At 45.8% G+C, this 21,734-nt stretch overlaps 2 protein-coding genes across 3 annotated transcripts in view; both read right to left on the bottom strand.

The window, feature by feature from the left end:
• The window catches only part of arnt (aryl hydrocarbon receptor nuclear translocator), a 12,581-nt gene extending 9,940 nt beyond the window's left edge, over window positions 1-2,641 (bottom strand). For both annotated transcript variants that reach the window (XM_027003150.2, XM_027003151.2), the window contains exons 1-2: window positions 2,308-2,641; window positions 1,206-1,305 (exon numbers count right to left, since the gene is read on the bottom strand). In XM_027003150.2, the coding sequence (XP_026858951.2) occupies window positions 1,206-1,305; window positions 2,308-2,323 (116 nt within the window). In that variant the 5' untranslated portion in view covers window positions 2,324-2,641. The remainder of the gene's footprint in view (window positions 1-1,205; window positions 1,306-2,307) is intronic.
• Window positions 2,642-3,120: 479 nt separating this feature from the next.
• Window positions 3,121-21,498, bottom strand: cers2b (ceramide synthase 2b). Its single transcript, XM_027003153.2, has 11 exons — window positions 21,120-21,498; window positions 12,441-12,614; window positions 12,136-12,253; window positions 11,882-12,000; window positions 9,491-9,548; window positions 9,206-9,256; window positions 8,904-8,996; window positions 8,506-8,634; window positions 7,223-7,329; window positions 6,613-6,766; window positions 3,121-6,156 (listed from the first exon to the last, which is right to left on the bottom strand). Exons 2-11 carry the CDS (start codon window positions 12,611-12,613, stop codon window positions 6,010-6,012), a joined length of 1,149 nt encoding a protein of 382 aa, XP_026858954.1. The 5' UTR covers window position 12,614; window positions 21,120-21,498; the 3' UTR covers window positions 3,121-6,009.
• Window positions 21,499-21,734: the final 236 nt, after the last annotated feature.

Below are 21,734 nucleotides of genomic sequence, written 5' to 3'. Positions count from 1 at the left end.
CTGATTGTAATGCAGGCACCCCAATCCCATAGTTCTCTACCAAAACAGTAGCCATGATGACCACCTAGGCTATGATGGTCCATGTGCTGTTCCTACAGTCCATTCCTCCAGCAGGTAGCTAAGATCTTCACAGCCCTTAACCGCCTGCACCACAGCTGTCTCTATGATTAGAAGCGCCACCGTAAAATGGCTCAATTGCAACATCGCAATGCCAAAATAATGACTAACAAATTTTCCATTCTGTAATTGCGCAACCGTCTGTGGGGGTGTGTCTATCATTGGGGCTCAGCTTGAGTCATGATGGCCACATCAACGGCCAGAGGAACAGCCGGGCTGTATAAGACAGAACTCAGCCCTGGATCCGTAGCCGGACTGTGTAATCCAGAACTCAGCCCTGGATCCATAGCCCGGCTGTGTAATCCAGAACTCAGCCCTGGATCTGGAGCCGGTCTGGCTCCCACCTCTGGCACCCCTGTTCAACTTCCATTAACAAACATGGCACTTGGTTCCCAGTCTGACTTGTGCTGAAGGATAAGAGGTGCTAGAAGAATGACACTGACTAATAATTCAGGTTAACTATGCAATACAAGCACCTAACAAAGCCAAACCTGAGTACTGTGTGGGAAATTAGATAAACCAAAGTGACTCCTCAGTCTAGGAACAAGATGCAACAAAATTGTTTTCATACTGAAAGTCCTACATATGAGCTACAGCCTCATGAGGACGCTTAAAATCCCTACACATAGGATAAAAACAACTCATAGCCCAGAGTGAGCAGTCAGGTTTGTATGACCCAGCCTCACTGCCAACAAGCTTTGTCCATTTCTCAGATAAACTTCCCCCTACTCGAGCTGTCTCTGACGAGAGCAAAACCTGAACCAGCGTTAGAATGAAACCTGTGTCTGTGGTTCTGTAGTTGAAAACACATGATAGATACTTTGGAGCATAAAATGCACACAACTTTACAGACTTGACTAAACAATCGCCTGGGAGATCCTCCCTATAACAAGCCTAACACACAACTTGTATAGTATGAACCAAACAAATGCAACTTTTTGTTTCGGGTAATCATGTGAAGAGCTTTGAGTGTGACTAAAACATCAACGCAATTGCAAATCAAACAGCATTCGCCTTATAACCCAGTAGCACAGGCAGCAGCCCGGGGCCATGGGACGTTATTCAGTAACGATGCTAAGAGTACTCACCTGGCTGGGCGTTTGTTGTTGCCCTTGGGCACGACGGCTCCGGGCCCAGCGTGAGACCCAGCTGGCGTAGCCATGCCCAAGGAAGGCACATCGGGCATATCTAAGAACACACACAGACTCAGTGTTTCACATCTTCAAATAAACAAGTGGACCCCATTTCACCCCAGGACACCCGACATTTGACGGTCGTCACTGGTCATAAACCAAACAGTCTCATGTTCTGTGAGAACGTGTTAGCACCTGGGTTGTATATAGACACATATACTTTTAAAATATATAATAAGCAATAACAGTTGTATAAAAGACAAAAGAGTATAATTACAGCAGGGAAAATTATTTCGGCGACCGCATGGTGTAGAACTAGGCAGCTAAGATAGCTTTTAACGTGTTTCTTCTAAACTCAAGGGCAGCCAACTTGATAGACAGTGTCATGTCAGTATATTTTGGATACACATGCAGAATAACTCCGTAGGTCGAGGCGATCTAATGTATGCCCGCTTAACTTTCATTGAACGGACAGGGCAACCAGAGACACAGATACGCTCGTAACAATTACTACCCATCGGGGTAGATAGATAAGTTAGCTACCCCAGGTAGCCAGATGTTATCGACCACTTCTACTGCTTGTAACCCATTTGAGATGACATGCAAAGTCACAGGCAACGATAACGATCAAAACGTTTAACCACACTACAAATAAGTAGCTACAGTCAGGTTTAATACGCGTATTTAATACATTTATCAGCATAACGCTTTTAAAACCTAAACCCTACTAGCTTGGCTCGGTCTCTTAAAGGTTAACCTAACTAAGCTAAGTAGCAAGCGTTAGTCATCCCATCTTAACCTTGCGGGGGGGCTAGCTAGTGAGTTAGCTGGCCAACTTGACAAGTTAAACTGATAGTCAACGGAAAAGCTGGGATAACGGTTAAAACGGCGATTAAACGATTAAAACCGTCCGTGATGTGTCACTAGCCGTTAGCTAACGTAGCTAACGCTAGCTCTCCAAGTGAGGTAGAGCCGGTAGTATCGCTGTCTGTCAAAAAATAAAGTCAGTAAATGAAACCCTGACAGCTGCTCGCTTTAGCAGAAAGCGTTACAGTACCTGAACTAGATGTCATATCCAGCCTGAAGTAAGGTTAGCTAGCTAACACATAAACAAAACTAGCTAACTAAGCTAGCTGGGTCACTCGCAGAAAAGAAAATACAGCCAATGCTGCCCACTTTGCTCTTGTGGAAACAACAAAAAATAATAATTAAAAAATAATTCCTCTTCGTGTCATAACTTGCAAGTAAATGATCATTTTCGTCCCCAGCCCAACGAAACGGGCTCACGGGTGGAAGAAGACTGTATTTTTTCCCCCCGCTCGTATGTTCCCGTTTAAAAAAAAACCCCTTTCTGCTTCAAGATGGCGCGGCGGCTTCCAGTAAACAGTGTTGAAGGAAACTGGTGAGACCGTGGGCACCGTGTGAAAGTGACGTACGGCAGCTCTCTGTCCGCGCTGCCTGAAGTTTAGCAGGGTTTTCTCGCTCGGCATAATTGTATAATAAGCTGTGTCAGTGTCACATCTGTTACAGCGACACATGTAAAAACGCCACAAGCACTGCCGAGTTTGACAGAGTATCGGCCCAACACCTGCTACACAGGGCTGAGACTTTTTCCCACCACTTAAAAGGGTTCACTTGTAAGGAGAAGTTGTTTTTACCTTAGAAATGTCTGGAGAGTTTATTCAGTGGTTGTCTTTAATAATGAAGCTGGTGAGGATATTTTTCATTATTTATGCAATTTCTGTGTGTGAGATCTGAGGTAAGAATGTTTTAGGTCCCGTAAATGAACAGGGCTTAAAAGGAGATCTGGCCAAGTGTGTAGAACATTTGTACACAGTCCAGTTTCCACACATTATCATCTTTTGTGATTCTCATTTTTTCTTTATTATTTTCATCATTATTAACATTTCAGGAAAACAAAATGCACAGAAAAAAACCCAAAAAGGTAACACTGTAATTTGAGTTTGGCTGTATCGCTGGAACAGTGCATTGAGGGCAGTGAGGAGGTTAAAACAAAGAAACGATACGAATAACCAAGGGGCCCGGTAGAAGAACAGAGTCAGAAGTAAAACTTAAGTAAGAACAGTACTTCATTCTGCAAAGATATGAACGTGTTAAAAGGAGAGATGGAGGGAGAGAGATCCATTAAGAGAGTATGATACGGTCTTATTTAGAGAGTAGGAGTCTGTCTGGTAGCACTGTGATGGCAGGCTGCATAGACCGAGTGGAGGCCGTCATCCTCCCAGGTCAGGGCTTCTCAGCTGGACCTTCAGAAATCTGAGAGCCGTGGCAGCAGTTGGGGGAAACTGACAAAAAAAAAAAAAGCACCTCAAAACTGCCACAAAACTTGCAATGTATACACAGCTAGCCATTTCAACCTTTATATATTCAGCTAGTCATCAGACTTTAGAACTACTGGTCGCACAAGTTTAAGCTCGTCACACCTGAGTGTGAGACTCTTGCCTTTGTAGATGACTGACTTACGGCTACGTTGGTGCTAATGTTATTTCTGTGTCTTCCTGTTCAAATGGTGCTAACGTTATTTTAGTTCCGTGTCTTCCTGTTCAAATGGTGCTCTCTAGCATTATTTTAGTTCTGCGTTTTTCTTTTCAAAGAATGCAGGATTAAGAGTAAGATTTTTAAAGTCTACACACTCTGGAGTTTGTTGCCATTCTTAATAAACAATAACAAGAATCATGTTTCATGGTCTTTTAAATCATGTCACACTGGGCAGCGTGTAAAGTGAGAGTCAGTCAGGCATTCGCTCAATCACCTTAAAAATCACAATTTCTTAACTTGGAATGAATCAAAAACATCAAACTAAAATAAAATAAAATAAAAAAAATGTAAACCTGTTACCAATTTTTATATTGGAATAAATCACAAAGCTGTACACAGATTATTGTTGTCATTTGCCAACAGGCTCCGTGGCCAGGTAAACTTTGTTCACTTTTGCTGCTGCAAAGTAATGAATATAAGTGTAAAGAAGTACAGGTCCTGACATTAGCCAGGAAGACAACTGGGCTTCCTCCTCCTGCATCCTCCACCCTGGGTCTGACATGACCAAAGATCGGCCTGTTGCGTTTTGACCAAAATCATTTACGTCTGCTGGATCACGTGAGTGATATGACTTCCAAAACCAGCCACAGAACCGGGCTGCAGCACCCCCTAGCCAATGGCAGAGAACCTGCACATCCACAATATGGAAAAAAAAAAAAAAGAAATCCCATGAGTACGGGAGACTGGACGGGATTTGCACGGCCTTGTTTGCCTCTGTGTGGCTAAGCTACTGCAACGAGCAACACATAATGTAGAGGATGGTGCCGCTCCCACGGTGTGCTGCTTACTGGGCAGAAGGAGGTCAGGCATTCCACACTTCTGCTTATGCATATGGAGCGTTAAAATACTTTATATTATCCTGTTTAGGGTTTTACTAGCAATTGCCAATGACTGTACACAAAAAGTTCTGTGTCAGGGGATGGTTTATGTATTACAGGGTCAGGAAAACTAGATCCTCGGTATAAGAGGAACAGCACACCAGCCATAGAGGCAGTGAGTCTTTGGTGTGGTTCTGCTGTTGTGAGTCTGGGGGGAAAAAAATTAAAAAAGGACTGACGGTAATGCCACACTACAGTACCTTTTACAGGAAACCGTCTGGAAATGTTCCAGGTTGTTCTCCTTTGGAGAGACATTACAATGCACGTCATGTCGTCAGGCTCGGAGAAGCCTGTCTGGGGCCAGGGTGGAGTAGGCAGAAGCTTCCCCGAGCCTAACAACCCCCCCCCCAAACGCAGCCATTGGACACTCTGGCAGACACTCTAGTAAAAATGGTTCTGGAAAATGGTTAGTTTAAAAGAAAAAAAAACTTCAAACAGCATTGTTTGAAGGAAGAGAAGCGATCTGGGAAAGGAGCAGGGTCATATGGCCAAGACTGCATTCGGCAGGCCAGAGTGAACCCACGCCGAGAAGCCTGGCAAACGGGTCCACCCAGGGGGCCCCTGTCGTCTGCTCTGGAACGATGACATGGGAAATGATATAACGCGCATATATCCGAAGGTCTCAGCAAGGCTGACAAATAAACAGACAAGACTGTAATTAGGCACTGCTACTGCTTCATCAGCCATACCGAAGCAGATAAATCTGCAGTTTTCTTGTTCCAAAACCATTTAAAACACTTAGCCTTCCATATTGGGTTTCATTTGGAGCACCCGTCTTTGCCTGCAGGTGTACTGGCATATACACAGTGAGTAGGTATTGTAGATATTAGAAGCAGAAAAAAAGAAACTTATAAAAAAATTAAATATGACCAGACACTTAAAAAATAAAATAAAACACAGGAGAGGACTAAGATAAGAGAATTATAAGGCACCTGTGTAGAAGACAGCAGCAAGACCGCCTTACCAGCCCTGTATCACCCTCATCACCCCTCCACCACACAATCATCACCCCTCCACCACACAATCACCACCCATCTCTCAGAGGGGGCTGGCACTGCATATCTAATCATGGGAAACTCCATCAATATTATCAGTGTTATTTTGTGTGTGTTGGATATATTTGCACTGGTAATGTAGTGTACGTGCACCGGCTTTGTATTTGTGTGTGTGCTGAAAAGATGTTTGACTGTTCATTCGGAAGTGTGAAGAGAGAGAGAGAGAGTAGTTTCTAAGCATTTGGAAGGTTTCTCTCTCGTGAGGACCGGCGTCATGAATTTCAGATTTCTTTCTCTTTTCAAGTGTGACTGACTATTACTCTGATATTATTCGGCCTTGTGGTGGTTGTTGTTATGTCTGACATAGCCATTCTGAATTGGCTTGCTCCTCTTCGTCACTTCGTTTTGCTCCTCCTCTTCCTCATCTGAGCTGTCTGTTTCCTCTCGGTCACTCCTCTCATCCTCCACTATCTCCTGGAATTCGAGAAACAAATGAGTGGAAGGATGAGTACCCTACAGACGAACCCCACACAACAGAAATGGGTGTCACGCGCGCCCCTCCCAAATGAATGCTCGTAACTTCCCTCTCTCTTTCTCTCCCAAACAATTATCGGCACAGATTCTGCTCTCTCTCCATTTCATGTCTGTGTTTCACACTTCTCACTGGTCTGTAAAGCGAATGTACAAGCGTTGTGTGCAGTGTGTTGATTGTAAAGCATCCTTGGGTACTGAGTGCAAATAAGAGTGTAATTATTAATAATATGCCTATAGGGTTATGATTAACATAATAGAGCAAGTAAAAATGAATATATTTAAAGATAAATTCTGTCTATTTAGTCCAAAGACACTCAGAATTGGACTTTGCACACACACACACACACACACACACACACACACACACACACACACACACACACGGTTTACACATACGTTTCTAGGGAGGAAGCGCAGCGCCATACGGACGATGAGGGCGGCCCAGAATATGTGCAGACACTGCAGCAATAGCAACAGCCCATTAAAGAAGTAATACCCGAAGAAGGGTGGGTAGATGGTCACAGGGTACACCCACGTACAGTACAGGATCCTGACAGGGGACACACACCATCATGGACCGGGTTTCTGCGGGCATGCTCAAGTCAAAGTGAATACTTGTAAAGACTTTTAATGCCATTTCCAGTGTGATTTAAGACCAAATTTGCGGTGAGGATATACAAAAATAGTCATTTTAAATAAGTCTTAAACATGGTAGACATGGTCACTGAGGAACAGATACTTTCAGGCTAATGTTGAATCGTTCCCAAGAGGAATAAGAACACTGACTTAACCGAGCATAGTGTATCGTATCCTTGTGTGTATCTAGCTACACCTAAAGCTCACTGTTACACATCAACTCACACGACCTGCTTGAAACATTGATGTGAACTTCTAAAACCGCATTTACACTGATTTCCATATTTTTGGATTTTGTGTGTGTGTGTGTGTGTGTGTGTGTGTGTGTGTGTGTGTGTGTGTGTGTGTGAGCGAGAGAAAGACCCTTTACCGGAAGGGGAAGATAACGAGCCGAGTGATGATGAAGAATCCAGCAAACACGATGAAGATGCAGTTACACATCTTCCTCCACCCTGCGTAGTTAAACATCTTAGCTGACTGGCAGAGATGGACAGAAAGGGGAAAAGAGAGAGAGAGAGAGAGAAACAGGCAGATTAGGCACAAGAAATGTAGTTACAGTCATTTTCCAGTAGGTGGTAGTGTTGGGCATTTCGCCCGTGTACGTTTTGGCTCATTTGACCAGAGTTCTCCAGCGTGCGTGGTCACCTGGTCTCAGAGCAAAACAGCAGATCGAGTGTGTTCAGCCTGCAGCAGGGTCACTCAACACATCACTGCTCAATCATTATTGTGATACTGGTCTTTACAATACAGATATTAAATAGTTAAATGACATTTCTAACCAATCACACATTTTATTACATGTTGTGAACATATAAGGCCAGTATCTGGATCTGAAACGATGCGTTCATATAACCCATCAAATCCACAAACCTGGTGAAAATAAACCAGACTGGCTGTAAGTAATCTCTCCTCATCAGTGGCTCACTGGCACTCTAATATCTTGCTAAGGTTCGCTCATTTGGAAGACGGATCTGTATCATCACAATGGCATATTTTCACCTGTAAAAACAGCCTCGATTTCTACCCTGCATCATTACACAAGTGGGGCTCTTTGGATCGAGTGCTGGTGGATTCTTCATCTTCTCCCATGACTGTGAAGCTCTACTTGGTCCCAGCAGGAATGTTGATGAGCCAGAACGTTTAGATCACACACACACACACACACTGCACACACTGCACACACTGCACACACTGCACACACACACTACACACAGTCCAGTGCGAGTTTAGTGCTTGAAGGACTGAGCAATTCTGAACCAGACCCATGCAATTCTGGATAATTTTCACAATGGATAGAAATTTCAGCAATTTTCTCATTTTAGTAAACACCAGTTTACTGGCTCTCCCTGAAACAACTGGATCAAATACATACTTCTTCACTTTTGCTATTTTCTCATTATTATTATTATTATCATCATCATTATTATTATTACTACTACTACTACTTAGTTAATATGAAGGTGAGTGTGTGTGTGTGTGTCTGTCTAGCAGTATGTGTGTGTGTGTGTATATATGGGTGTGATGTGTGAGTATGTGTATCTATGCACATATGCGTTTCCATGTGTGTCTGTTTATCTATCAGTGTGCATTTATGATGGGTCTGTAGGGGTGTGTGTGTGTGTGTGTGTGTGTGTGTGTGTGTGTGTGTGTTACCTCCAGAAAGTAATCAGAAGAATCGTGCAGAAACATGATGAGAGTGCCTGCACGGATGTAGTTCATACACCAGGAGAAACTTATCAACATGATGGTGGCTACGTGGTGGATGATCTGTTCCTTAAAGTCCTGAGAGGAGGGGAGAGAGAGGGAGAGAGAGAGAGAGAGAGAGAGAGAGAGAGAGAGAGAGAGAGAGAGAGAGAGAATCTGGTTCTGTTTGTGGACAGTGTTAATTTGACTCTGTTCCTCTAGACTGCACTATGCACTGGAAATATTTGAAATGACTTGTTAACGACAGGGGCGGTGTCCCGGCCGACGACGGACTGATGCCGCCCCAGCCGAGGTTATATGGCGTTCATGAAAGTGTGGGAGCATGTCTGTGTGCGAGTCAGACTCACTTTACGTTTGACATCTGAGGCCACACTGAACAGAAGAGAGGCGTAGAAACCTAACTCCAACATGTAGTACCAGTACTGCGAGGGTAGTAGTGTCTGAGAGGGAGGGAGAGAGAGAGAGAGAGAGAGAGAGAGGGAGAGAACAGAAGAGGAAAGAGAGAGGATGACGATTTTGGCAAATGCTTTTAAACACAGCGGCGATTCTCACTGCCATTAGCAGACATGTGTGTGCAGATCTAAACACAGATTTGCCTTCAGTGGTGCATCACCCAGAAACTGTGTAAACAATCACAAAATGAACCCACCAGAACAGGGAAACCCTTCCACATCTCCTCCAAGTCATATAGCCAGGGCTTCTGTCAGAGAGAGAGAGAGAGAGAGAGAGAGAGAGAGAGAGAGAGAGAGAGAGAGAGAGAGAGAGAGAGAGAGAGAGAGAGAGAGAGAGAGAGAGAGAGAGAGAGAAATGCAGATTACATCCATAAACGCGATTATACGACAAGCTTCCAATGAATCTGACGAGAAAGAGAGAAGGAGAGAGAGAGTTGGTGAGGGAGGGTGAGATAGCGGGAGATAATGATCCCATCACTCACATCTATAAGAGCAGCCAGACCATAAACAAATGCAAAGAGATAGAACACAAATCTCCAACTGTAAGAGAAAACACACACACACACACACACACACACACACACACACACACACACACACACACACACATTAAAATCACTGAGTGTCTATGCTCAGAATGGTGATTTTATTTAACCCTCTGGTGTCACATGTGTGTATATGTGTGTGTGTGTGTGGGTGGGTGGGTGTGCGACTTGTAAACACACATCCATACTAAGATGACAGACAAACAAGTTTCACGTCACATTTCGGTTTCCCTCGTTATTGTTATGACTATTAACAGCACGCTGCTGGCATGTCCGAGGCGGAAGCTGGGGTACTCTGACACTAAGCTGGCGGGTCAACACACAGAGCTCTTCTCAAACACTTCTCCCGAGTGTGACTGATCCACACCAGAAGTGGCACTCCTCCCTCTCACTGTTAGGAGGCCAACTATGGCCCTGATCTGCATTACTACGAGAGTCTGCAGACTTTTATCAAGCAAATTTCTGAAGAAGTGCTGAAGAAAAAGCACTTATAACACAGCCAACCAATTACGACGTCAGAACAGAACACAGCCCTCCCCTGTCACAGGCTGTCTCTGACCGCTAGACATCACAGACCCCTGCCCCGTCACAGGCTATCAATTGGCTATCCTAATAAATTGTCCTGTGTGTGTGTGTGTGTGTGTGTGTGTGTGTGTGTGTGTGTGTGTGTGTGTCTGCATGCATGGTGATGGACGATGCTCTGTCCTGGGTGTTGTCCTATCCTGAGGTTTCTGGTTGAGAGTACGTTGTTCGCGATTGGCTGCCGATCAGCAGTGTGCGTCTGGGTGTAAAAGGTGTGTGTGTGTGTGTGTGTGTGTGTGTTAATTGTAAAGTGACCTTGGGTTCCTATACGGTGCTATCTAAATATAATTTCATTCATTCATAAATGGAGAATTTGTCACATTCGCAGGGCTGTCCCACAAGGCTCTATATTGTCACTAAACGACACAGAAAAACTAGTCCTTGCAGTTATCACATCAAGTTTGGATTACTGCAGTGCTGGGCTGTGTGGAGGTTCCGCTGGTCGTCGTAAGTTCCAGTTAGTCCAGAATACCACAGTGGAATAAATCTCGAACCCGAAGAACCTGAGAATTTGACCACATTAATAACATTAGATTTCGTAATGACTACAGACTTCTGATCTGACCCATAAGTACCTCAGTGACCTCATCGCTCAGTAATGACCCACAGAAAGGCTACTTCTGCAAGACGCGGGCTTCCTGGCCACACCCATGTTGAGGTCCAAGGTGCTGCCATTATGATCCTGATCCTGTGGGTGCTAACACACCTATGACGCACAGCCAACAATCCACTACGCCTGGACCACCCAACCTGGACCTGACCGCGTGTCAGGGCTTCCCCCGTAATTCATCACTCACGCCACCAGAGGTCCTCATCCCCTGAGTGTTGGCTGTCACCATGGTTACCAGTCATACTCACCTGCACCCTGTTGTAAACACTCTCTCAGTTCCACTCAGCCTATGGGAAGCGCTGCCAGTTCCGTCTCATTTTGCTTGGTGTTTTGGTACTCTAATGTACTTTATGTTTCGGTACGCCCGTTTTCTGGGTTTTGATTTGTGCCTTTGTCTGGTCTGACCCTGATTTTGGCTTTGATATTCTTTGTCCTTCTCACCGTGACATCTGAGTCCCCCCAAGTCCACGGTCACATCCTGACACTTAATCCAGAACATTCACCTGCAGATTAGCCCTGAATAGTGCTACGTTCCAGCGTCTCCCAGAGGAAGATGGGGTTTCCTTTTGAGTGCGGTCTTCCCAAGTGTTCTTCTTTATGCCCTCAGGAGTGTGTGCTTGCTACTGTCTGCTCGTTCGGAATCAAGACACATTCTGACAACTCTGTCATCTCACTCTTTTCATCATCGCTGTGTGTGTGTGTGTGTGTGTGTGTGTGTGTGTGTGTGTGTGTGTGTGTGTGTGTGTGTGTGTGTGATACTGTCAGTGATAGGACTGACAGCCAGAGGTGCATGAGAGGAAGCATATATATAGCTGTGTGTGCATGTGTGACCTGTGTGAAAGCAGAAGGCCAGTATCACATTAACACCTCAGCTCTGAGTGTGTGTGTGTGTGTGTGTGTGTGTGTGTGTGTGTGTGTACAGAGCAAGTGCTGCAGCAGCTGTGTCAAGATAATCTGCAACAAACTCAGCATCAGACCAAAACACTGCAGATGCGAATAAGTTTGAGGATGACAGTTTGTGTGTTCATTGCTAGGAAGTGAGTCAGTGTGCGAGTGAGTGTTTTGTGTGTGTCTGTGTGTGTGTGTGTGTGCGCGTGTGTGTGTGCGTGCGTGCGCATGCACGAATGTGTGTCTACCTGGCCTCGCAGAATTTCTTCATGAGGTTGGGTCTGTCTAGGTTTCTCCTCCGTCTGAACCAGCCCTGAAGCTGCTTCTCTGACCAGCCAGTCTGTTTACAGAGCTGCTCTACAGAGCTCTAGAGACAGAGATAGAAAGAGAGAGAGAAACAAAAGAAAGAGCAAGAAGCAGAGGGAAGCAGTGGGGTGTTGGGTATTTGCTGGTGTTGCAGGAGTAGGACGCCAGTGTTGGGTGTGTGGTGGTGTTTGGGTACCTGTGTTGGGTATTTGCTTGTGTTGCAGTAGTATGACTCCAGTGTTGGGTTGTGTGCCGCTTTTCTTCGCATGGTTTCATTTATTCCAAGTAACGAGGCCAAATACCGAGCAACAGACCTACAGAGACAGTAAGACGGAGAGGAGATGCATGGCCGTTTAAAGGAAAGTACGACATACGAGGACATAAAGGACACAGAGCAGATTGCACCGGAGTTGAACTGGTGTGCTCCAATGCTCTGAAGGGCAGAACTGTCTGGAAAGTCTGGATGAGATGACCTTAGCCTGGCACAGCACTCTGACTCACCTCTCGAAGATCTGACGAACCACAAGGAAGAAGAGTGCGAACGGTAGCGCCACCCACAAATCCCGTGCCTTGGCGTAGACCCGCCCATCCCGGTCCTCCAGGTCCGCCCACCCTAAACCCTCTGGAAACCAGAGACGCTCCTGCCAAAAGCGGTCACTCAGCCACTTCAACATACTACGAAACACAGAGGGTTATGTGGGGGTTAGTATGTGAATCACAAAACACACACAAAAAAAATGCTCGTTTGATTGTAATAGTAATGTGTGTCATGGTGTGGTATGGGTCAGGGTGACACACCAGACATCATCATAAGAATATGACACACAGACAAGAGATCAGACACGTGGCCAAAGGACCGCATCAGTAGACAGCTGCCACACACACACACGCACACACACACACACACACACACACACACACACACACACACAGCTCCTCTAGGTCAAGGTTGCTGCTTGTCTTGTTACCCTGTCCAAGAAACACCCTGTGTTACAACAGCTCTGCTGACACAATACATCTATGATATCCATTATACACCCACAATACAGCTACGATACACCCACGACACATCAAAAACCAGAATAAGCTGAATGTTCACTAATGAGGTGCACATCAGCTCTAGAACCTCAGACCAAGATCTCCACCAAGACCTATTTGGAGAAGAACTGCAACCACACCCACTATATCACCCCAAATCTCTCTCTCTCTCTCTCTCTCTCTCTCAGCTTGACTGTCAAACAACACCCCCTACACACGCACACACATACAGTCAGTGGTGATTCACAAACCGGGTTATAGTCCCGGCAGCTCATTAAACCCTACATTTTCATTCCTAGTGAGAAGGCAAACTGGGTCATGGGCGGTTAGTGTCCCCCTGCTAAACAACCTCAGCACAATGGTTTAGCTTTGTGGGGTACAGTGGGCATATCTGTGCATTTGTGCTTAGTGTATGTAGCGTTAGATTAAACTGTGGGTTAAGTGACATACTTGTGTGACTGTGTGCTTGTGTCTGTGTGTGTACAGGTCTGTGTGTGCGAGCATGCGTGTGTGTGTGTGTTGTGTGTGTGCGTGCGTGTGTATAGGTCTGTGTGTGCAAGCACGCATGGGTGTGTGTGTGTGCGCGCGCGTGTGTCTGCTCCAGATCATTATCACACTTTTACTTCCTTATCATGGATGGTCAAATGGTTTTGGGCAGAGAAAGTGATGAAAATCTGCACCACTGTCTTAATAAGCAGAACTTATTTGAGCCTTTCGCACTCACCAATGACTGCTTTAATATGGACTCGTGCATGACAGCTTTAACAGGGACTCGCATGGGACTCATATAAAGAGTTAAAAAAAACAAAAAACCAGTTACAATTACAAAATCTCCATAACAGTCTCCTTAAGGGATTTCCTACATAATTTCTCTCTATAGCACATTATCCTAGACAGATCTCTACATCAAACTATCCAAGTTATATCTCTACAGCGTGTTGTCCATGATAGATCTCTACGGTAGATCAGATTGCCCATGCAGGGGTGATTTCCATTAGCGTAACACAGACAGGTTTGATGAGATTAGTGAGATTACTGTGGTGCAAGGATTTAGGGAACAAGGCTGAGCCGCAGCTCCGGACGACAGCCGGAACAGCTGGCCCGACTTTCCTCGTTTTAAACCCAAGCTTCCCCTCTCTCGGGAGTGCAGCAACAGACGAGCCCACCGTCCGGACACAGAGTCACGGAGCATGGCAAGGGAGGGGAACAGGAGTACATAAACTTCGGTCCTACCGCACAAGCCCCACCCAATGCATAAGCCCCGCCAGTTGCACAAATGTACAGCCTACTGCTCTGGGCTTTTCCATGAACCTCACAGCACCGATAGCCATTTTGGTTTCCAGGTACTAGTTTCCGACTTTATTTCATTTCGTTTTTCCCCCCTATATCAGCCAATAGATGCTTGAGATGTGTTTATTAACACTACTGCTCTTTCCTCCCCTCGGGAATGGAGTTCTCTCATTTGAGGCCTGAACTGCCTGTTTATGGCTAAAGCTAGCTTTTAACAGGGGGCGCATCACCATTGGCCGAGGCCCGCCTTTGGGCGGGGCCAGGGGCCTCCTACCAGAAGCCTGTGTGCAGAGCCGCACGGATACAGAGCTTGGTGTGTTGCGTGTGGGTGGAGTTGGCTTTCTGTCATCCAGCTCTCTGTGCAGACAGGCCCGGTCAGGCTGAGCTTGCAACATAAGAGCCATTGTTCTAGCCTACACGTGCATATATAGACTGGGACCCATCACAAGCCCCTCACCCCCACCAGCCGGGCCTGTGTCGGAGCAGGCAGTCACCCTTAACCCTCTTACGCTCCGAGGCGCCTGGTCTGTGCGTGTTGTGCGGATTTGAATGTTTTGTACTACGCCGCGAACACCGCACCCAATCTCTGCTCGCACTTCACAGCGCTTGTATTTCTCTTAAATGAAACACACATTTGGATCTGATCCGTTATTGGAAACGCGGCCTTACACCTTGACTAAGTGCGCTCCTGTACAGGCTGCGCTCTTGCGATGGATGATTGTAAATGCTAATGTCAATGACCGTAAGATCGGCGGTGTTTCTGCGAGGGGAATCGCAAATATGGAACAACAGGTTTGGTACTTGGTCCAGAGCAAACTCAAGCACTGGAGGACGTCAGTGTTGCAGGACCAAACCCTGCCGATCCAGGATGTGCTGGGCACAGGGACCAGGATCTGGTGTGGTAAGTCTGGGATGATGCCACATTACTGTGCAAACAGCAAGCTGTGGGATCCTGGACTGAATTCCCACACCCATGGACCAAGACTAAAGTAAAAATCTAAGTAGAATCTTAATGGAGAGAGAGAGAGAGAGTGAGTGTGTGTGAGTGAGTCGGTGAGTGACCTTGTGATTAGCTTTAGTACCTCCAGCTACATTTAGCTTGTGTTTTTTTCACCCGTTATTCTCTACCAAGATGAACGTCGTTGTCTGGCTCATATACTGCGTCAGTGAGTGGTCTTGCGTCAATCTTCTCTTTCTGCTAACCCCTCCCCCTTCCTCACTCAGCAAGTAAGTAAACTGCACCGCCTTAAAATACATAAATAATTCATGGATGCGCCAAGTAAAATGGCTCAGGTCACTACGAAATGATGTTTCTCTCACTGCAGATCTTTTCTAGGTGTAAAAGTGTGACCGGAACAGAAGCTGATTACTCCTCTGAGGGCCAGTTTTCTACACTAAAACTGAAAACTGAATTTGATTCACCACTGGCACTACGATTTAGTCCAAGTCTAGATTTAATCCAGCATTCGTATTTCTCCATATCCTTCCTCCGTTTGGCAAGCTATTGCTTTCAGTTCCTCACGCAAGAAAGCCGCTGTGCAAGCTCCTCTATTTCTGATTGGTCCACTCTCTGCCTCTCGCTGTGGTAGTGATTACTGATTGGTCCACACCCTCTGCCTGTCTCTGTGGTAGTGATTATGTATGGTCTGTGGGAACTGTGTTGTTCTCAGCCATGCTGCCTGTTCTGAATGCAACTTCCAGAAAAGCTCTGAGAAATCGAATTAGCGCTTGCAGCCTTGCATTTATATTGTGATTATTTCCTTTATCTTGTACATTGCATTGCAATGCAACCTCCTGCTCCACTGTGCACGTGCTCTCGCGGCAGTCTCTGTCTGAGGTCATTAGTAACGGAGAAACATGTCACCAGACTGTTCTGCTGGAATGGTATGATGCTACCTCTCATATCTGACCACACACACACCCAACACTCACCTGACCAATGAGCAGGACGCTGAGCTCATCAATGAACAGGCACATATGGTTAGCCAATGACCAGTTAAAGCATCCAGTATATATGTGCTGCTTTATATCTGTGATGACATGTTTATTTATATAAAGAACACTCACTAGTGTTAATCACTAGTGTTACAGTGGCCCGTACATGCACCGAGGGACAGGTGATACAGTCGGTGAGAGGTACTGAGGGGCATGAGGGGTAGATATACAATACTGGAAGCCAAGGTGTGTCAGGTTGACCCTTAGGGTCAGTACTGTGACCCTGTGAATAGTGAAACAATGACGTTGCATTCAAGGAAATGATAAAGTGCACCATCAGCTACCACAGCAAAGGTTGTGTAGCATATGCACCAACGAGTCAACCTTTGACCTTTGACTGCACCATGGACACCTCCTGAATGAGACTTTTCAATCGAGAGCCAAACTCTGATCCACTGCAATGACGACACTGAGACACTACGGTGCGACAGAGAGACTACGGTGTAGGGATACTCTGTGCAAATGCCCACAGTGAAACAGTCCAATCATATCTAATGTCTTTACAGGAAATGTTCAAAGAACTGAAACCTTATTGACAGTTAAAACAAATTATACTTTTTAATAGGTCATTTTCAATATCTAAGGGATATAGATAGTGAGTGATTAAATTATTTATTTTTTACACATTTTAGTAATGCAAAATGTTATTTTATTGGGGTTTGTTCTGTGAAACATATGTTTATAAAATTCGCTCCCCCAGACTTCCATGGGGCATCAAAAACTAATATATTGCAGTGACAGCAATGACTCACTACCGTGTTGTATGGTGCAGTTTGGTGTACGGTGTAGCGATGATAAACTACGGTGACGCACAGTGTAGCGATGACCTACTAGTAGTCCAGTGTAGTCCAGTGTAGCGATGACCTACTACAGCGTAGTCCAGTGTAGCGATGACCTACTACAGCGTCGTACAGTGTAGCGATGACCTACTACAGTGTAGTCTGGGGTCATATGGTGTAGCGATGACCTACTACATTGCAGTACTGTGTATTTCGGTGTCATATGGTGTAGCGATGGCCTACTATGGTGTAGTTCGGTGTCATACGGTGTAGCGATGACCTGCTACGGTGAAGTACAGTGTCAGGATGACCTGCTACGGTGAAGTACAGTGTCAGGATGACCTACTACCTTGAAGTATGGTGTCAGGATGACCTACTACAGTGCAGTACTGTGCATTTCAGTGTCATACGGTGTTGCGATGACCTGCTACAGTGTGGTACGGCGTCAGGATGACCTACTACCGTGAAGTAAGGCGTCAGGATGACCTACTACCGTGAAGTAAGGCGTCAGGATGACCTACTACCGTGAAGTAAGGCGTCAGGATGACCTACTACCGTGAAGTAAGGCGTCAGGATGACCTACTACCGTGAAGTAAGGCGTCAGGATGACCTGTTCTCCAGTACATGTCTATTGTTTTCCTCCTGTGGTGAAGCCTGACAAACAGCCTGGGCCTGTTTCAGCACTCCACGCTCGTTTCAGTCTTGCATGTAATAATACATCATTAACAATGATCTTCAAGTCATTACTTCATGGGAGAGCATTGTGGATATAATTTATAGATCACAGAGTACATATAGCACCACCTTTGATCCTCATAACCGTTACATCATACCTCCTCCCTCACACAAGCACAAGTAACTGGAACGAACACGCCCAGAACCCTATATATCAGATAGCAGTAGATAACACTAGACAGTATGTTTATACTATGTCAGTGAACATGTTAAAACACTTATTCACATAATAGCCTGATTCACATAATAGCCTGAGGATGTGATGTAGTTAAACTGCTTCTCGCTTGTGTTTGTACAGGACTATTCTGAAGCACAGAAAGCTTTTTTACCCCTCTTTCTTAGAAAAAAAAGCACCAGAGTCCCTTTAAAGAGGTTGAGTGGTATGCTGATGCACCATTGGAAGTCACTGGGCTGTGAAAACCTTTCCCCAGGGATCACCTCCCCTTTCTGAGTGGGGAACAGCTCCAGTCATGTGACCAGCAAGGATCCACTTACCCACTCCTTACAGATTAAGCACGGCACAGTTTAGGGCTCATAACCTGAGCACTCTGCTAATGAGAGGACCATTATCCGGCATCGTTTTGCTACAGCTCAGAGAAAGCAAGGGTTTCTTTCCTCAACCCTGATCTGGTGCAAGTATCCTTCATTCATCTGCTCTGGTGCAAATATCCTATTGGTTCACTCACTGTTGGACTCCTCCTGAACGAAATGAGATCCAAACTCTGAGTCACTGCAGATTCGAATTTCCTGCAACCACCTGGCACGTCACTGCGATTAGCGACAGTGAGACTATGGTGATATAGTACCAGGGTACGGTGAGAGACAATTTTTAATCATTCCCTTTAAAACAGCCTTAAACAACATCATCTCTGCTGAATCCTGTGTTCACACTGCTGATCAATAATAAAGAAAAAAACAGGACTGATATCGCCTTTGTCTCAAACTAAATATTTTTTTAAAACGATAAATAGATAAAAGCATCAGAGCATCTTCGACTGAACCTAACCTGCACGGACCCCAGGCCTGGGCCACCCGCCTCTGGCTAACGTGCAGTGATGGCTGACTGTCTGCCACACACCCTGCTTAAGCCCACCAGAACTTCCCAATCCGTCTGTGGCAGAAGGACCTCGGCCCTGCCTCTCTGCCTCCCGCAGGGTGTGGTCCCCTTCTCCACAACGCTGCTTACTCTCCTGGCTGTGTTTGGAAAGATTCAAGAAAATAACCAGAGGACAAAATTTCCAATTGATCCAGTAATGCAGATATATAACCGCAAAAAGCAGCGACACTTCTTAAAAGAACACATTACGTCTGAGTGGCGTAAACCACTTGTTTCTCAGAAACGCATTGTCCTGGTGTTTTTTTTTTAGCTAAAACTATCTAATTATGTCCATTCCAAGACCAAATAGGGCAGTTCAGTTTAACTGATATCATTGCATCAATATGGTATTGTGTCACATTCCACAGACGGAGAAGAATTTACGAATGAGTACATTCTCTGACCTAGACTGAACCTAGACCCATGAGAGCAGAAACGTGCACTGCAGACAGCCACTTCAACGCTCCCCAGCACTTTACCGAATGACAGTATGCACTCTGCACTCTGATTGGCTAATTTAATCATATGACACCACTCTGGCCATTCTCCTCCTGACCTATCACTGCAGTGTGCTCGTGATGCATTTTTCCTCCTTAGTGGTTCCCGAGGAGGAAAGACAGTATTCATGAAGCCACACACACACACACAGCATTCTTATCCAGAGCGACTTACATATTTACCAGTAAATCTGCATATGCTTATGCAGATCAGTACTGATTGATACTACATATAAATATGCATATTTTGTATATTTACACATTTAGCATTTCAGCTGCTGCTTAGTGATGAGGAGCTCACCCCCTCCCCAGCAACCAAAACCTTCACACCCACTACAGGGGGATACAGTAATAGGCTGACAACCCAGCACACGCCGGTCACCTCAGCACACTGAAATCCAGAACTCTCCGTTCAGTCACCAAAACATCTGATATCCGCCAACACCAGCTGCCATTTTTAACACCCGTTTCTTTTACCGCATCATTTGTGTTTTGAGCGTTTGGTCTAAAATGACCCTTTGTTTGACTTTCAGATCAGTTTAATGATCGATCCGCACAGATTATGGATTATTCAAGCATTCTTGAAGGCTGCTGAAGAAATAAACGTATGACAAGATGACTAATTGCAAAAAACGACACAGCCATTTGTTTATAAAGCATGTCCAACCCACAGTCTGAATCAGTGTGTGAATTTCATATGAATGGCATAGCACAGGTGTTGAAGCTAAGTTTGTGTGCGTCTGCTTTTACGAACTAAGTGACATCACACCAAGATGTTTTTGACTCAGCGCAGGTCAACGCTGAATGAAGACAGAGACAGAGTGATGATGACAGAGACCCGTCATCATTACGTAAAATATGTTCGTACGTGCTGAGGCAAATTACAGCGTGCCTGGTTAATTTTGGTCATTACAAAACAGCTCCTGGCTGCGAACACCGTCTTCATGACCGCCCCGTCGGTCATAAAGCACGCCGGGTGTCCAGCTCCAGTCCAACGGGAATGATCAGGCTCCTTCATTTCCAAGAATCAAGGGGAGAAATGTTCAACATAAAAATATTCAAACCTGCATATCTAGTGTTCGACTCGTAATTGTACAATGACCATCCCTCTTCGCCGTTCAGGAGAGCACCCACTCCATGTCCAATAATTACACATTGAAGTGGACCCACAGTGGCGGAGCGCAGGATGGGTGTTCGCCTCTCTCCAAGTGCACACGTTTAAGGCGCAACCACGAGGGCCGATTCAAACGTGCTTGCGTTAACAGACGGAAATGGCATTTCACAAAGAGTTTCTACTTAGGCTCCACTCAAAGCGTAAATCGTAACGTCATGGGTTAGGCACGCTACTGGCGATTAATGGTTACTCTGGACGCCTTTAACCACTGGTCTAGTGCATTTTGTAGGATCTTTAAACACTTCCAGGCTCACATTTGGTCTACTGGGGTGCAAGCCGATCTCTTCTGGAGAGGCTTCACGCACTAAAGTAGAGGAAGTAGAGTAACGTGTCTACGACGTTGCACAACGGAGACATCGCATATGGTACGGGACAAACCCAAAGGTGACGAGTGGACTAATTTACTGTAGTTTAGCGTATGATCCAACTCCCCCCCCCCCCCCCCCCCCCCCCCACACACACACACACACACACACACACACACACACACACACACACACACACACACACGGGTGTACACTGCTCAAACGCCACAAACATAACGGGACGAAGACTAACGGTAGCTGCGTTACTCACTTCGGTTCCGAGTCTCGGTGAGAAGTTGTCTCCAGTCCACCGAAGCGTCCAAAAGTGAATCCGTTTCAAGAAAGCGGTTGTTCAGCAGGGTCCCCACGTTGCGTGGCGGTGGTCCGTAAAATAAACCTAAGGTCCAGCCTGACTGCTCCCTCCGCCTACCCACATCTCTGATTCCCAAGAAAAAAAAGTTGTTTGTTTGTTTTTTTTCCAGGCGGAACACGGTAAGATCCGTTATCCTATCGGGGTTGATACCGTAGTTCCCGGTCCACGGATAACCGGCGCTGGAGTTTGTTTTCTGACTCTCGGTGGCTCTCCGGTCTTATCCAGTCCGAACGCTTGTCTCTGCCCGTGGACGTTAGCTCGTTTTAGCGCGCGCGGATAGGCGTCGGTCAGGCGAGCAGCAGGCGTAGAGGCGCGAGGAGGAGGGCCGAGTCGGGAGGGCCCAAAAATGACGTGAACGCAGAGGCAACGGTGTGTGTGTGTGTGTCACGCACTTCGTGCTTCCGGTGCGTGAAGTATGTCCGAGATAAGCACGCTTGGATTCCTCCTAGTTTAGGGATGACAGGACAACTGATCCACAGCTGTCTTCACCTGGCAAGCGGGACGTGTAGGGAG

The sequence above is a fragment of the Electrophorus electricus genome, chromosome 10, assembly GCF_013358815.1.
Source record: "Electrophorus electricus isolate fEleEle1 chromosome 10, fEleEle1.pri, whole genome shotgun sequence".
In the NCBI taxonomy this organism is placed as follows: domain Eukaryota; kingdom Metazoa; phylum Chordata; class Actinopteri; order Gymnotiformes; family Gymnotidae; genus Electrophorus; species Electrophorus electricus.
The sequence above is the reverse complement of the archived record's forward strand: the minus strand, read 5'-3'. Positions and strand labels throughout refer to the sequence as shown.

Excerpts from the sequence above, each read along its gene's own strand:
- cers2b (XM_027003153.2), bottom strand. The coding sequence starts at position 12,613 with ATGTTGAAGTGGCTGAGTGACCGCTTTTGGCAGGAGCGTCTCTGGTTT. Across the intron at positions 9,257-9,490 it reads GTCTGGCTGCTCTTATAGAT|AAGCCCTGGCTATATGACTT; the intron begins GTGAGTGATGGG and ends TCTCTCTGACAG. Across the intron at positions 7,330-8,505 it reads CTTCTGATTACTTTCTGGAG|TCAGCTAAGATGTTTAACTA; the intron begins GTAACACACACA and ends CATCTCTGCCAG.